At 38.1% G+C, this 16,248-nt stretch overlaps 1 protein-coding gene across 1 annotated transcript; it reads right to left on the bottom strand.

Moving 5' to 3' along the window:
* Nucleotides 1-216: 216 nt before the first annotated feature.
* LOC133984411 (mitochondrial adenyl nucleotide antiporter SLC25A24-like) lies at nucleotides 217-15,703 on the bottom strand. Its single transcript, XM_062423727.1, has 10 exons — nucleotides 15,254-15,703; nucleotides 11,730-11,856; nucleotides 11,522-11,609; nucleotides 7,741-7,852; nucleotides 4,501-4,659; nucleotides 3,910-4,062; nucleotides 3,630-3,737; nucleotides 2,618-2,785; nucleotides 2,370-2,520; nucleotides 217-1,465 (listed from the first exon to the last, which is right to left on the bottom strand). Exons 1-10 carry the CDS (start codon nucleotides 15,431-15,433, stop codon nucleotides 1,284-1,286), a joined length of 1,428 nt encoding a protein of 475 aa, XP_062279711.1. The 5' UTR covers nucleotides 15,434-15,703; the 3' UTR covers nucleotides 217-1,283.
* Nucleotides 15,704-16,248: the final 545 nt, after the last annotated feature.

Genomic DNA, 16,248 nt, shown 5'->3' on the forward strand with positions numbered 1-16,248 from the left:
AAATGATGAGTGGGTGAACGCTAGACAGGTTTTACAAAGCAAAATTCAAGATCTTTGAAGCTCAAGACTTGAAATCACAACTAATAATAACCTTTTGTCTGTTGTTCCACTTAAAAGACAAACATTGAATATATGAATTTAAACATGTAACCAAAGTAGACTTCAGTAAATACACTAAAATCTCCTCACATTTGTACTTAAATGTTTTTATTCATGTAAACACCAGCATCTAATTCACCAAATATTGGAAAGAAAGGCAAGAAAATGGAGGGTGGAGATATTCACAGACATCTGAGGAAAATCACTTAAGGCACGTTACTCCCTGTTCACCATCTTCTCACTGAAACATGTGCAATAATGATGTCCTATAAAAAGGAGCCTTTGTGGAACCAATGAAACTCAAGTTAAATCCATTTCTAAAAAGGACACTCTTGTCTCCAACAAAAAATAAGTGTTTGAATGACTAAACACAGTATTGCACTTCAAAAGTTTCCTCAGATTCCTATGTGAAACAACTCTCCGCTCCAAAGGAACATTTTACACAATATTTCTGCAGATGTTATAACGGTGACAGACTGTCTAAAATGTTTTGTTTTCCTCTTTTGCTCTCTCTTCTTTTGATAATGAAACAACAAAAGCAAAACAAAAGAACAAAAATGGGTTATTCCACTTCTGCAGGTGTTCCATTTCACCAGGTGACGGCTTAATTTGGTACAATAAGGTGCTTTTTGGTCAACTTTTAGAAGAACGTGCGACACATTTCTGGTGCAGTCACATAATATTACCCATAGATAAAATGTCTGATAAAAAAACATTGGCATTTCTACTCAAACAGACAATTAAACAAAACAAATATGTAATGAAATAAATGAAAATAAACTTCTCCATGTGTTTTTTTTCTTCTGGTTTTCAGATTCTTAATATCTATCTCTTTGGTTGATTTTACTAAAAGTCAGTTGACCCCAACTGTGCTGCGACACTTGAGCCGCGGGTGCCTTGTAAACGCAGTTTGGACAAACTTCATATAGATGGAAACATTGTAGAAGTCTCATTATTGATCAGTCCTTTGTTAGTGCTACACGATTTTTTTAAACAATGTCTTTGGCATAGTGGCTCAAGAGTTCAGCCAAAGTCCTGCAATTGCTTTAAGAACTTCTACAATGGCTCCATCTGCAGCAGTTTGAGTCCAGACTTCTGTGACCTATAGGTAAACAAGTTCTTTACATGCCAGTTTCCTGAATGTGTTAAAAGGGAAGTGTTTAATAATAAAAATGCTCTGCTCTCTACTTCTGAATACCCAGGCCAGACCGCATGTACTCATACACCACATAGCTGATGCTGACAGCTGGGATGACCTTCATGAAATTAGGCAGGATGCCGCGGTAAAGTCCGAAGAAGCCCTCCTTCTCCAGAATCTTCTTCACCATCAGGTTCATCGGTAGCTGCTCTGAGCCTTCGATTGAAGCTGAGAAAAGAGAGTTGAATCAGCATGATATTAATGTATTTTTTTTTTAATGTTTTGGCTCAGTATTACTATCTGAAATTAAACAATGATTGAGGTTAAAGGGTATACAAATACATAGTGGTTGAACTGCTCATCCAGTGCGAATTTATACATCAACAATTGAAAGTCAACACTTAAAAAGGTGTGTAAGATTTAGGGCAATACACTGGCAGAAATAGCATATAATATTCTAAAGGTATGTTTTAATTAGTGTATAATCACCTGATAATACAAATCGTTGTGCTTTAATTAGCTTAGAATGAGCCCTTTATATCTGTAGAGAGCAAGTCCTCTTCTACAGAAGACACCATGTTGCGCCATTTCTACAGTAGCCCAGAATGGACAAACAAGCTCTGGCTATAAAGAGGGCCTTTCACAGCCACTGTAGTTTCTCCTACAGTTACATGAGATGATTGCTACCACTGTCATTTCAGCATGGTAAATATGAAGCTACAGCTTTGCATAAAGACTGGAAGCAAAGGTAAACAGCTATCCTGGTTCTCAGCCAATCTGCACCTTTCAACACATTACATTTTATTTCCTAAAAAAATCAATTTACAACTGTGTCTTTACACTGAGCTTCACTAACCAGCTGCTGGTTGCAGCTTTGTATTATCATACAGACATGAGAGTGGTATCAAACTCTCAGAGCAAATAAGCATATTTCCCAATATGTTGACCTACTCCATTTAATTCATAACAGTAATGTGTCACAATGCCCACTTATCTTAGTTCCCATTTAATAATCACAATAAATAATTTACAGTAGGTTTACAGTATGTGTCAGGTTTTAACCTATAGTGTGACACGCACTAGTTGGCTGACCCAAACACTGTTCAAAGAAATGAGATTTGGGTCTGTGTACCTTGCGCCTGCATCCTGGTGCGGATCAGAGCCAGGGGGTAACTGGCCAGCTGGCCACATGTGCTGGAGATGGTACCGCAGCCCAGCAGCACCAACACACCTGGGTTGGCTGTGTCTTTGGCATAGTTGGCCAACCAGAAGTTTTTCAAACTCTGGTGAGGATCAGAGAGGTGTTAGCGTGTGTGATGAGGATGAGGTTGAATACTGCGTTAAGTGCTTTATATCCGAAAATGATTCCTCTCCACATACCTCATACACCGCAAGATCTATCCCTGCGTAGGGAATGATGCCCAGAATATTGGGAATGTAGCCCTTATAAAATGCCTTCACTCCCTCCTTCTTCACGATTTTCTTGGCACAGTCAAACATTCCTGAGTACTGTCCGGTCTTCCGCAAGGTAAGCCGAGTTTTCATCACCTAAATGAACAAAGATCATCAATCAGAGAGGCTGCTCTTCACTGGGAAGCACTTCTGACAATTTATTGTAGCCAGAAATGTAGGTTTAATAACAAGAATGCTGAAAATATAATAATTTGGAATATATCTAGAATAAACAAGTTTCTGAGGAAATGTTTTCCCCCACAATTAAAACTTGTCAATATTTTAATCACATTAGATGTAATCTGGCTCCAGACTCAATTCTCTCTGATAAAGTGGACTTCTCAATTTTTTGGCCTTATTAGTGATATTATAAACGTATATGTCTGCTTGGCTTGACCCTCTAGTTTATATGGTCCTCAGCACTGTTGTCACATAAGCTGTTTGTATTTGTAATCTTGTTTTACCTTTTTGTGAAAATATAATTATATTTCTTAAACACTGGAAATCATATGGTGGAAATAATGCAGCAGGTTCAAAAGACACATGACTGTTAATGCATTTGTGAACACTTCACAGAATCAAAATACTCTCAAAATGTTCTTGTATGAACAACTGAAGAACAAAGCTGCATGATACTCATTTACAATGTTAAAAATGTCCCCCAAAAGGAAAACATTAACAAAGATAATTTTCTTTAACAAGACACACTGCAGAGATATCTTTCAAAAAATATATTTTTTAAACTAATTTCATTAGTTTTACCTCAGTTCCAATATGTTTTATCTGTTTTGATTTGATTATTTCTACATTTAACACAGCAACAAACAAGCGCAAGTGATGCAATAAACCAATGTATACTGTAAACCTATACATACACTGTAATTGACCCCATTGGGAAGTTGTCTGACAAACAAACACACTCTATGTCTCTGAAACTCACCTCCATGGGGTAAATAGCTGTTTGTGCTGTTGCTCCGGCCAGCGATCCAGCCATGAACCTCTCATGAGTCTTGACCTTCCCTGGTTCACTGGACAGCAGCTTCTTATACTGGTGGAAAACAGTGAAGGAAGTGTTGTAGTGCATGTAAAGTCAATGACTATTATCTAACAACATTATGGTCTTGATAGCAAAAACTTACATCAATATGTTCCAGTCAAGCCTGAGGTGCATGCTGTATTTGGTGTGTTTTTGAAGAGGTAACTGGAGAAAACTGATTTACCTGCTCATAGGCCATGAATTTAATGGCCGTCTCAGGGGCGATCTTCAGGACGTTAATACCGTTTCCTCTCCACAGAGACATCGCCCCTCCTTCCTTTAACATTTGCTTGAAACCACCAGCCAGGCTGATTTTGTTGCTCTTGGAGGAATGCACCTTTAAATAAAACCCTTGCTAATGTTAGTCATGAAATCACAACTGGCAATACAAATAGTTTACATGAAACTGTAAGCAAAATGTAAAATATAATAACAATTATTCACAAGTTCTATAAGAATAAATTATTTTTACATTGTCCATGAGCTGTTTCTCCCTTGTATATTGTAATTCTATGCCATTTGAGCCAATAACACACTGTACAATCTAAACTAATCACATTACACTTACTACTACTGTTTTGTGAACTCTGCCTCATCCTGCGTGAATTAAACCACATATTTGTTTGGTCTGAAAGTTACTGTCCTTTAAGGAGTACGTTTTAATAGCCCTGGAACCAAAAAAACTATAATTATTATTCAATATGTGATGTATAATGAAGATCTGAAAACTAGGATATTACAAGCAATTAATAAAAAAAAAAGCCTTGACACACACCTGCATGAAGACTTTCATTCTGTCCAGCGGGGCGGTGCCTGTACGGGACACTGCACCTGCCATGGCCCCCGCAGACAGCTGCCTCCACCACAGACCGGTGGTCTTCTCCTCCTCTGTGAACTCATCCGGGATGGCGAGGCTGTCACCAATGTCCAGCACCTAGACACAACAGAGTACAGTTAACACACAGTAAAGGAAATTTATTAATGAATTGTGTTTCGAAAACATCAACAGTGAGCTAAAGGAACATTTAATTACTCTTCAAATTGACAATTTCAAACTAAAACCTTAAGTCCTCCGCCAGCTGATAAATGCCTATTTAAAGCCACAATGTGAGGGGTTTGTACTCTAAACGCTGCCTAAATAATCTGTGAGAATTTGTAAAGCCAGCAGATGTCAGTTCATTTATCTTGTGCTTTATGGCAATGATGAATGATGATCATTTTCACTTTAAACAGTCAGTTTAACTAGAAGTTTGTTTTGCTTGAAACATAATTTAAAATCCATTAAAAGCATATTTTTGAGACTGACTTTCATTTAATCGTACAGCTTCAAAACCACATGCAGTTTGATCCAAAGCCACACCTGGAACTTAAAGCGTGGCAGGACCAGACAATCGCCTTATCCTCATCCAAAAATGTTGCACAACTCCCAGGAAAACCCCATGCCGTGAGATCAATTACATCATCACAGTGCTTAAATCCAGTTGCATCACTGACATAAAAATTTGAAGGAGAAGGAGTACATTCTCACATGCCAACAGTCTGCATTTGCAGCAATCTTATTTCAATTAAATTAAATAAAATGAACATTAATTTAATGTAGATGAATCAATATCAGTTATTAAATTACACTTCTTTCTGCATATCTTTTGTGAGATCACAAGTAAAAGTTAAAGCGATGAACAACATTTCCAGGCGACACTGATGGCCACCGTTCACTTAAACTATCACACAGACAGTGGACACAATAATGTGAACACCTGTGCAGTACAAACATACATGAGAGCCTTTGTGAAGTTTAAGATATTGAGATTGTGTCAGAAAAGCACTGATTATGAACTTGGTGGTGTTTTATTGTTTTGAATACCCTTATACTGTCAGTTGTTCTTTATTTCATGTCCCCTCTTCATACATTCATGCAAGGCTGGGGGAATGTAAGGGAAACTTCAATCTAATCCAACAGCTCCATCAAAAAAAAAATAATAATACTAACTAAACAGAATTTAAATGTATTAGCTTTAATTGTATTAGAGGGCATTAGATTGCTGAGGTGTTAATATAATACATATAGCTTCACTGATGCTGAACCTTTGATTTGACAACAATATATCATTCCAAATTATTTTATTAACATATAGTAAAAAACTAATAAATAAACATTTTTTATAATGAAGTGAGTGGGAAATAAACTTGTCATTGCTCTTTGGTGGGCAAACTACCTAATGGCAACAGTTTCTTAATAATCTTAAGTATATCTCGGACATGTCTGTACAGAAATGTCTTGTTATTTCTCAGCCGACACATACATCAATAGATATATATGTAGTATCTGTGATGAGTTAAATTTGGATAATCAGTCACACCGACCTACCAGGCTCCATAAAGACACTAAAATCAAGTTTTAAGAACCTACCACATCCACCTCCACCTCATAAATCGCTCCATCATCGTCAAAGTCAAGGATGAACCAGTTTCTATGCTGATGCTGAGGCTGCAGCAGAGCGATGGCCATCTCAAGCCTTTAAATGAAGCTGCTGATCCAGCTCAATATAGTCCCAGAATTGTAAAATCTTCCTCCTAAACTGATCAGATCCTTTACACGATTCTAATCAGATGCCAAGGGTCTGCAAATCCAATCCAGCCCGAGGGGAGAAATACTGAATCTCCGGTGGTCAGTAACCATTGACATGAATACTGGAAGTATTGGGAAGCTGTTACTGCCATCGATGGAACCAACTACTGCTTTAGTCTCACCGATGCCTCTTCCTAGTCACCTCACCCTTGCCCTGTCCTGTTCCCGACTCACTTCCTTCCCTCCTTCTCATGTTCCGATCCCACTGACGAGGTAATCCCCCCTCAGGTCAGCATGAAATTAGCTTATCTCTGCCGAGTTTAGCAGCAACAGGTTTATTTAACCTCTGAGGCTGTGCCAGTAAACAGAGGCAGCAAACGTCAGAGATTTGTCATTGACTGGATCTGGCGGTATTTCAGGTATACGACCACTGTCATGTCACAGTTTATTTCTATATAGCCAACAAGCTCCATGTGGAAATTCACTTCAAACTGTAGGATTTTTAATATTCATTGTAAATTTAAACAATCAACAAAAGGTTATGAATGAAAGTATCATGTTTGATAGTTATGTTCATTCAGACAGTTTTGAGAACTGGACCAGCAACCTCTTTTTTCATAAAAAGGTCACAAGAAAAAGTCACGTCAATCTTCTTTTCCGATAAGTCTTGATCGTAATTACAGGTTAGGAACTCTTCACAGCTTCCTCCTCTCATCATGCTCTCTTTCCACCTCTCTCCCTCTTTTTGTCAGCTCTTCTGTGGTAATGAATGAGTCTAATCTGTTGACGTAGAGCTACTGATATGCTGCCAAACAAATCCAGCATCAGCTGACGAGTCTCTTTAACAACTTTCCCCTTCAGAGCCAAAAGGTTCTTAAAGTGAGATCTGTGACAGTCTAAGAAAGGTGAAGGTACAGGCTGGATGCCAGGAAACCTCAATGTCGCTTCAATTTTACTTTAAAAACAAGTTTATACGTAATGATTCATTTTATGAAATCTGAACATCTTTCATCTGCTAAAACTGACTAGTGTCAGAAATACTGTTTTCATTTCTTAACTACAGCACTGCTCATAATATGTAATTGCAAACTGACTTACTGTAGCATGAGAGAACTTGTGACTCCAAATGGCAAAAATGGTATGAAATGCAACTTTTAGGTCATTGTCAAAGGAAATACAACAAATACAGCAGCATGTTCAAGGTGACGTAATTGAACCAAAGGACATATTAACAATTAAAAAGTTAAAAGTATTCAGTTTCAAACATGCATTGTGCCAGCTGTGTCTTCACCATGACAACAGGTCAACAAACTTACATTTTGTTATTGCAACGCACTGATGAATAATACATTGCTTGTACAGGAAGTGGTTTTGGTCTGTGTTTGAAGAGGGTATCACTATGTACACTAAACACAACAATCAATGAGGCTCCGGCCCTCCTCTTACCGTGCTGTGCTTCCAGTAGCGGATAATGTCCTGCAGGTTGGTGGCTGGGTTAAACAGGAAATGTTCCCTCCATTCATTCCAGTCCACAGTCATGGTGCCGTCCACATCAATACTGTAACAAGACAGATAGGAGGAAATGATCAAATCTGAACAAATGGCCTAGTTATCTGGGACTCGGATAAAATGACTCATTTATTGACCTATTGAAGAAACTTTGTTTTGTATTTTACTTTGTATTCCCCAGACCCAAATTTAACTAAAATCACAACTTTAAAACTCCTTTACCAACCTGTCTGTACTCATGTTGAAACATTCAACACAGAAATGTCTGTATTCCATTTAATCCTGACCAGATGAGGCTTTTATACATAATATGCAGGTTTTTTATTTTGTTCTTTCAGTTGCGCCTTTTTATGTAAACCTTACCAAAGAAGCAAGTGTGGATGTGAAGAAAGCAGGTGTTAAGGCTGACATATTATACAATTCATGACCTAACATTAATATTTTATTTATCAAATATTTGACCTTTTTCTTTAAACCACACCTCCTGAAGAACTCCTTAATGTAAGGTAATAATACAGCACAAGATCTGGCATAACAGCATAAAGGCCTACATTTTACACATGTTATTTTATATTTTTCAACTTATATCCACATATACACATTGTTTCTAAATCCCACACATTTCCCAACATACTGAGGACATGACCCCAGTGTCTCCAGAGGGAGCTACAACCCTGCATATAATTGAGTATAATTATATAATTAAGTATACCTAAAACAGCCACTAACACCGACCAGAAGTAGACGTCTAACATAGAGCACAAGGAAGTAAATATTGTGCACTTATCCACATTGTTTGTATTATGTTTATAAAAAGGTGAATTTGAGAATTTCAATTAAATGCATTTTAAGGTCATATCATCGAGCCCTTTAACCAACTGCTGGGAGACAATTGACAACTAGATTACACTTCTCTAAATCCCATTCGGTTTTCAGGCCTCTGCTCAGTCAGAGAGAGAGAGAGAGAGAGACGTGAGAGAGGAGAAGGATTTGCTTAATGCCAAGAGATAATAGTGAGAGAGCATGAAAACAAGAAAGCTTGTTAGGTCCCAAGTCATGAAGTCATGTGAGTACAAAATGGAATAAGCAAACATTTCTGAGCTCATTTGTGTATATTTAAAAACTATCTTCTAAAAATATACAACAAATATGAAAATGAAAGAAAACATGCGGTTGGTTTCTCTTTTAATGAATCTCTTTCCGCATCTCTCCTCAGTGCACGTATATTCTTAATTTGCTTCCTTCCTTTGTGTGAATTCAGCTGACTGAGACATTCATCAATAAGTCTGCGGTTTTCAAATTAATCTTTTTGTCTGATTCACTGTCATGAACATCCTGTCTTACTTCTCTATTAAGGTCTTACTATCATGTTTGCTCTTGCACATCATGTGCGTCTCCCTCCTGTACATCATAATGTTGTACAAAAACAAACAAACATTAGCACAATATTTTGTTTATGCCAATACATACAGTAAAGTTCATCATGTGCAGCTTCCTGCATAAACCTGGCCTGACTCGCTGAATAAAGATCAATATACAGTTGTGAGCAGGAAGACTGTTGTTTAAATAAATCATACAGTGAAATCTAGCAGCTTATTTATTAATTTGGGAAAGAATATTTCTCTACTGATGAACCTTTTCACTCATTGCTTACTTAAAAAGCGCATAAAACCGAATATAAAACTGCATAAAATTCAATACCTTTTTTTATTTTTTTCTTCTTCCAAGTACCAGAATTCCTAATTCACACATATTAACAAGTTGTATACACATGTACGTAGGTCCGAGAACCTCCTCACAAAATCATTTACTAATACAGTCCACCATTATTGTTACCATTGTCTGTTAAGAAATTAAGAGTTGTATTATTTCTTTAGCGCCAGGCAGCCCCAATCAGCATATACTAAACTAATTACAGTAGTTTTTATAACTTTGAACTAATTGGTGGAGGTCTGTCTGTGTTAAGTAATAGACGTGTTACTGAGGAGCAGACGATTGAAACATCGCAAGAAAATGATTAACCTCAACTCTGAAAAAAAAAAAAAAAAAAAATATAGAAATGTACAACCCAACTTATTAAAAGACAAAAAAGGTGCGCAGGTGGTTGAGTGGTTAGAGCGCATGCCACCTACGCAGTGGACCCCGGTTTCAAATCCCGGCCGGCGGACCTGTACTGCATGTCACACACCCCCTCTCTCTCCCATGTTTCCTGTCTGGCAACTATCAAATAAAGGTGTCTATGCCTGAAAAAAATCTTAAAAACCCCCCCCCAAAAAACCACAAAAGAAAACAGTTTTACAAAATTCAAGATACAGTAGTATTTTCAGAAGTAGACTGATGGAAGAAGCAGCGTCTATATGAGTCTATATGTCATTCAGTGTTTGTATTCACTTTAAAAACTTTTACCTTTTTATTTATTTATTTACAAGGCTTTCCCTAGCTTATATTCAAAGTTTCCAAACTTTTTGACAAAAGAAGGTTTGATTCACCATTAACCACCTTGCAGTAAATACAACATACGGCTATGACTACATTTTAATGTCTGCTTTTGGGTCCTCGGGCAACATTTCTGACTTTGAGTGTGTTCATGCAGCTAAAATGTTATATTACAGCTTCACCCTCTTGTATATTCTTTTGGAAGATATATATATATTAACAAATGTAATTTAGCAGCAGTAGATTTAGCAATTCACAGAGTTGTTACTGTCTGCTAATGATCCTCTTTCTACATGTTTGGATACTGTCTCCAGTTCTACTCTGATATACAGTAAGAACGTCTTGCTGACTCTTTATCATGTATCATCAGCCCACTTCCCAGCCCAACTACACATTGAACTGGTTATCAGTTGCTCACACAGGTCCCCTCCTTTCACATCTGAAGTACTTATGAGCTTCTTCCTTTCACTTTTAGTTCAGGATCATGAAGTTTTTGCTGGGGTCCGCAAGTGACAGGAGCAGAACACTTTAAGGAGCCTGGGTCCCACTGACAGACACTAAAGTCATGTTTTTGTACCTGTACTTCCTGTTCTCTAGCAGTGCAAATGCTTTTCTGCTTGCTTTCATTTTTTCTTGCATCTTTCTACTGATATTCTTGTTTTTCTTCTGCGGTAAAAAAAAAAGAAAGAAAAAAGCAGCGGCTCCTGGATACTTATAAATTACTGGGACTGATCGTTTTACAGCTATTGTTTTATTTTAACACTTTTATAACCTCATTGCTGAGTGAGTGAGGCCATCTAACAGAATAAGCCTGTACTGCAGTGATGAGAAATGATCAGCAAGATGCCACCATTCTCCACGGACAACTACCACAGATGTCTACAGGAGATTACAGTGATAGAAACCAAAATTCACTGGTTAGAAGTGAATGTGGAAGTGAATGTACTATGTAAGAACGACACCTCTTTACCATGGACTCAAAACAGTGGACAAGAGCATGCTAATGCACAGCTACTTAGGATCAACAAGACAAAAAACCAGGAGGGCTGTGTACAGGATAGTAAATAAGTGGCAGTCCCCCCGGAACTCTCTTGGTGCAAAACCTGAGAATAAATCTTTTCCCTGGGAAATAGGAGGACGAGTAACAGGCAGAGCCCAGCGCCCTTAGTTCTGTGATGTGACTGGCTGGCCTGTATTATGATCCAGGTGCCTCTTCAACCCCTGTTCTTGGTAGGACACAGCCATTGACAGCTGCAAAAGGAACAACAAGAAGCAGAAATACCTTTGAAGGATCTTCTCTGCCTCCTCCTTGCTGATGTCCATCCCTAAATCTGCAAGTGAATGCTGGATTTCCGTGAAGTCTATCCGGCCTGTTGAAAATAAAAAGGAGTCAAATATATTATTACTGCACTTCACAAGCAAAATCACAGTATTTTCAGTATTTATTCATGTATGAAGCACAGTTTTAAGTTAACATAATTACACCGTACCATCATTGTTTTTGTCCAAGCTTTTGAAGGTCAGCTGTAACTTCTTCTCATGTTCCTTTAGATACTTGGAGAACTCACTGAAGTCAAGACTGTCATCTTTATTTTGGTCTCCAGAAGAAACTATTTTCTAGAAAAGGGAAAACAAAGAATGTTAGCAATCCAGTTTCTTTATGTCAGAGTGTCAGAGTCTCTCAGCTCCCAGAAAGTGTATTTAGGTTTTCTGGTTGTCTGACCTGCTCATTGGGCGGGAGGAGAGGTTTAGTTCAGCTGGGGCTTGAGTTAATTATGTCATCTCCTCCTCTTACAGAAACTGCTTTATTCTGCCAGTTGGTGGCAGAATAAAGCAGGTTCAAAATTCAAGAGGTCATGCAAGTTATATGGACGGGTGCAACAGATGAATTGTGTAATCAATGAACGGAAAATATTGCAATAGCTTTCCAACCTTTAGAAATTTGTTGTCAAAGATTTAGACTCAGACCCAGAATTACAAAAGTTTCAAGAGACAGATAAATGTGATGCACTGCTTGTCAGTGGTGAAACTTAACTATGAGAATTTTAACTTAGGTACCATTTTGAATGAAGGACTTGTATTGGAGTATTTTTTCATTGTTGTATTACCTATGTAAAGAATGTACATACTTCTTCCACCACTACCGGTGCTTAAATGAATCTGCTGGGAAAGCAGCCATTGTGCATGTTTATTACCCATTTATCTAATAATCATGTTGTAACTGCTTCTGTTTTACAGCACCTGGGCACCCACACGGCGGTGACCTCTTTCATGACTCATACTTTTAAAAGTTATCGGACTCACTGATGAGCCTGAGGAATGTAAGATTATTTGATCAGCCAAGGTGGGACCTTCCTCTCAAAGCCGCAGCCGACAATGAACGTTCACCTACCCAGTTTGAACTTTGAGACCATTTGTGAAAATCTGCTCCACCTTTTCGTCACTCACCCTGCTACTCTTTAACAGCCTGAGCTTGCTGCCATTTTTCATAACAGACCAAATTGTCAAGATGTATACATGCCTCATGGTAATTTGTTGCTGTCTGTGGGGGTAAAAAACTGAGGAAATGAGCCTTAAATTGAGGTTCTGAAACTCTCTCACGATGGGTCTCTACACATGTACTAATCTTGGAGGAAGTAAAAGATAATGTCAATTTGCTCTAAGGATTCGGCCATTTATAGATTCATGGTTACTTTCTCCTGTGTGTCTTAATTTCCCTATTCCATTTGATTTACTGTCATGACGTGAAAAATACTGTTTGACCAACAAGGCAAATTTTGTTTGGGAAATTTACAACAATCGCACTTTTTCAGATTCCTTCATGTTCGTAGATGTATTAAGGCCTGATGGATCTCCCATGACATCTCTGTTATCCTTTGAGCCTTCAAAAAGAAGTGCAATATCTTGTATTTGTAATTCCTTGTCTAACTTAAAACCCATAATTGGAAGTTGTAAACTTTGCATGGTAGAGGGATTTGGGCTGTGAAGAAAAGCCCTGAAGGGAGTGCATACAGCCTCAATCTGGGCCCGGCATGGCCTCATTCAGTTTAAGGTTCTACATGGCCTTCATTTCTCTGAAGTCAACTCTAAAATGTTACCAGATACACCTGTGACAAGTGTAGACTCACACCTCCATCTCTATCATCTACTCTTTGTCCATTTACTGGAGTTCAATCTTCAAAACACTGAGAGATATTTTCAAGATGGTCATTCAGATGGATTCTGTGATGGCTATGTTTTTGGCATAGTAGGAGAGAACAGTTATTATCTTATTGGGAATAATCTAAAAATAACAAAACTTTTATTTGGCACAGAGACTGATCCTCCCCAATGGAAGAATCATCATCCACCGAGCTGGACTAAGGGGCTGACAGAGGTATGCAGCATCTCAAACTGGAGAAAAGTTACAATATGTACCAGTTATGGATTACTTTAAAGCTAAACAACCCCCACCTTCCTAAATGTAACTCCAAGTGGTGTAAGTCACATCTAGTTAGTGTCTTATATCTATTTCTGTCTTTGTAAACCAAAAGCAGAAATGAAACAATAGTTCTGCAACTGCCTGTTTGTTAATAGGTCTGTTAATGTGTTTGTTAATATGTCTTTCTATTGTTGTACTGTGTGGTTGTTGTATAAGTTAAAAAAAAAACAATAAAATATGTTATATAGAAAAAATATTGTGTAGGAAAATAATGAAATCCTCACACACCTCAGTATATCACACTTATCAGACTGAGGGCGTTTTCTAGAGATCATCGTCTCTTCAGAGGGCTCAATCTAGGTTTAGGACATGACTGTATTTTGAAGTTTAGGATTAAGAGTCTCATTTCATTTTGAGTCTTTATTTGTCCAGAGGAGGTTCACCTTAACACTAAAACCCTCTCCACACTCTCATATTCACACTTAAGAGTTTCCCTGAACCACAGTCTGATCTGTTGGCCATTGAGCTGCTCCACTGCAATGTAGTTGGAATGTAAGTGCCTTGCTCAAGGGCAGATCCACAGTGGTAAAGATGGATAGATAACACTGCTCATTCTGTAAAAGTCCTGCATTCAGAATCTTGCTGCACTGACATAATACAACTGGACAAAAGGGAGAAGAAAGTCTGCACATTGTAGTTCCCTTTATAGATGCAATTTTAATGGAACATCCACAAGTGAGTCACGTTCCAAGCATGTAAGCTGATTTACTCATTTGACCGCTTAATGAAATGTGTGCCACAGTCTGTTGTGCAGCTGTAATATGACACAACAAACAAAAACATGTTGAATTGGATTTGATTAGTAGATAGTCAATACTCTGTGACTTTCCAACAAGAACTGTTGACAGTCACTTTAAACAGAGACTCTGATTCAGGGGCTCCCTGACACCCTGCAGCCCCTGGGCCCTTTCAGTAATCCCCACATGATTTTTTACTGCACATAATAAGCTTATATTCCAATTGAAAATATGCATCTGCAGTATTTGTAACTATTGCAGTCAAATACATGTAGTGGAGTAAAATACACAATCAAGTTCATTATCGCTGAAATCATAAGTTTATGAATCCTTAAAATGAATAAACAACAATTTTGATAATTGATAAACCATTGAAGTCTATCATCAAGCAAAAATCCCAAACATGATCAAGTTTCAGCTTCACAAATGTGATGATTTCCTGCTTTTTCTTCTGTTTTATGTCACCGAAAATTGGAAATCTTTAAATTTCATACTGATTAGATTGACTGATTAGATAAACAAGTAATCTGAAGACATTACCATGGGCCCTTAGAGACTGTGATGGTATTTTTTACAATGTTATATAAATAAAGTACTAGTATCTCACTGTACTTAAATAAATAATTAATACTTAATTACTTCCTATGAGGCCTGGAGCCTCCTAAGTTCCTTCAGGAATGCAGAACAACACTATTTGTGACTTTCTGTCTCCCTATAAGGTCACTAATGTCTGTATACATACAGACATTAGTGACCTTATATAGGGAGACAGAAAATCCTGTATCCATGACTCTACCTGAGCTGCTGCTTTCCCAGTTTGGATGCCCATGGCAGCCAGGCCTGCCTTCAGCTCGGACACATCCACTTTCCCATCCTTGTTGGTGTCCAGTTTAGCGAACAGCTCCTCGTACGTTTTGGATGCATCTTCTGCACACCGGCAGTCCGTAAAAAACAGTTTCCTTACAACTTGGTACATGATTAGACTGAGAATGAAAAGTCTTGGCCTTTAGAGCTCCACAAACACACACAATGGGAAATTAAACTGGTGTTGAAATACACACACAAACCGATTCCTGCGGTTGGCACTTCTGGTTTCTATCCCGGATGATTTCAAAGATATTTCCGCAGCGCAGCTTGGAAAACAAATCGTAGAAAAGTCCGCATAAATCGGTGTAGTGTATAATCCAGTAAACAAGCGATACAAAAAAAAAAAAATGCGGATTTGTAGGAAGCTGTATGCGGATGAGGTAGGCTGGCAGCGCTGAGCAAAAGGGTGGAGAGACTGGGTTCAGTTTGCCTGAGAAGACCTCCTCTTTCACTGCGCACACAGTCACTACAGACACACCCTTCAGCAGACACAACTCTCACCACACTTACTAAGTATAATGTTTTCACAGGCTACATTTTCATATTTGATTGCCCACACAGGTGAGATAGCTGCTTTAATAGTCATTTTCCTTTGCATCATAATTCAAATAGTTCCCTGCATAAATGCATCTAACAAGTATTTAGTTGTTTGCTTTATTTTTTTAATGCTTATTTTGTGTTGTGGTATTGTGGTGCAACAGTACACACGCAGGCAAACATGTAAAGTCACACAGAGTAGCCTACAGTTGGTTTCATATACATGCATGCAAGAGTTACTATGATCTATCTGTTTCAGCTCTGTGAGTCATACCCACAAGAATCTGACAGCTGGTCCAGGCAAAACTAAGCTACACAACTTTTTTAATTGGGGGTCCTCAGCTGCTTTAAAAAGAGAGAGAGAGACATTGGAGAGGGGGGGGGGGG

The sequence above is a fragment of the Scomber scombrus genome, chromosome 8, assembly GCF_963691925.1.
Source record: "Scomber scombrus chromosome 8, fScoSco1.1, whole genome shotgun sequence".
Lineage (NCBI taxonomy): Eukaryota > Metazoa > Chordata > Actinopteri > Scombriformes > Scombridae > Scomber > Scomber scombrus.

Bases quoted from the DNA above. Each gene is read 5' to 3' on its own strand.
- LOC133984411 (XM_062423727.1), bottom strand. From the start codon at position 15,433: ATGTACCAAGTTGTAAGGAAACTGTTTTTTACGGACTGCCGGTGTGCA. The intron at 4,660-7,740 runs GTAAGAGGAGGG...TGTTGTGTCTAG, and splicing joins GCTACTGGAAGCACAGCACG to GTGCTGGACATTGGTGACAG. The intron at 1,466-2,369 runs GTACACAGACCC...CTCTTTTCTCAG, and splicing joins CACCAGGATGCAGGCGCAAG to CTTCAATCGAAGGCTCAGAG.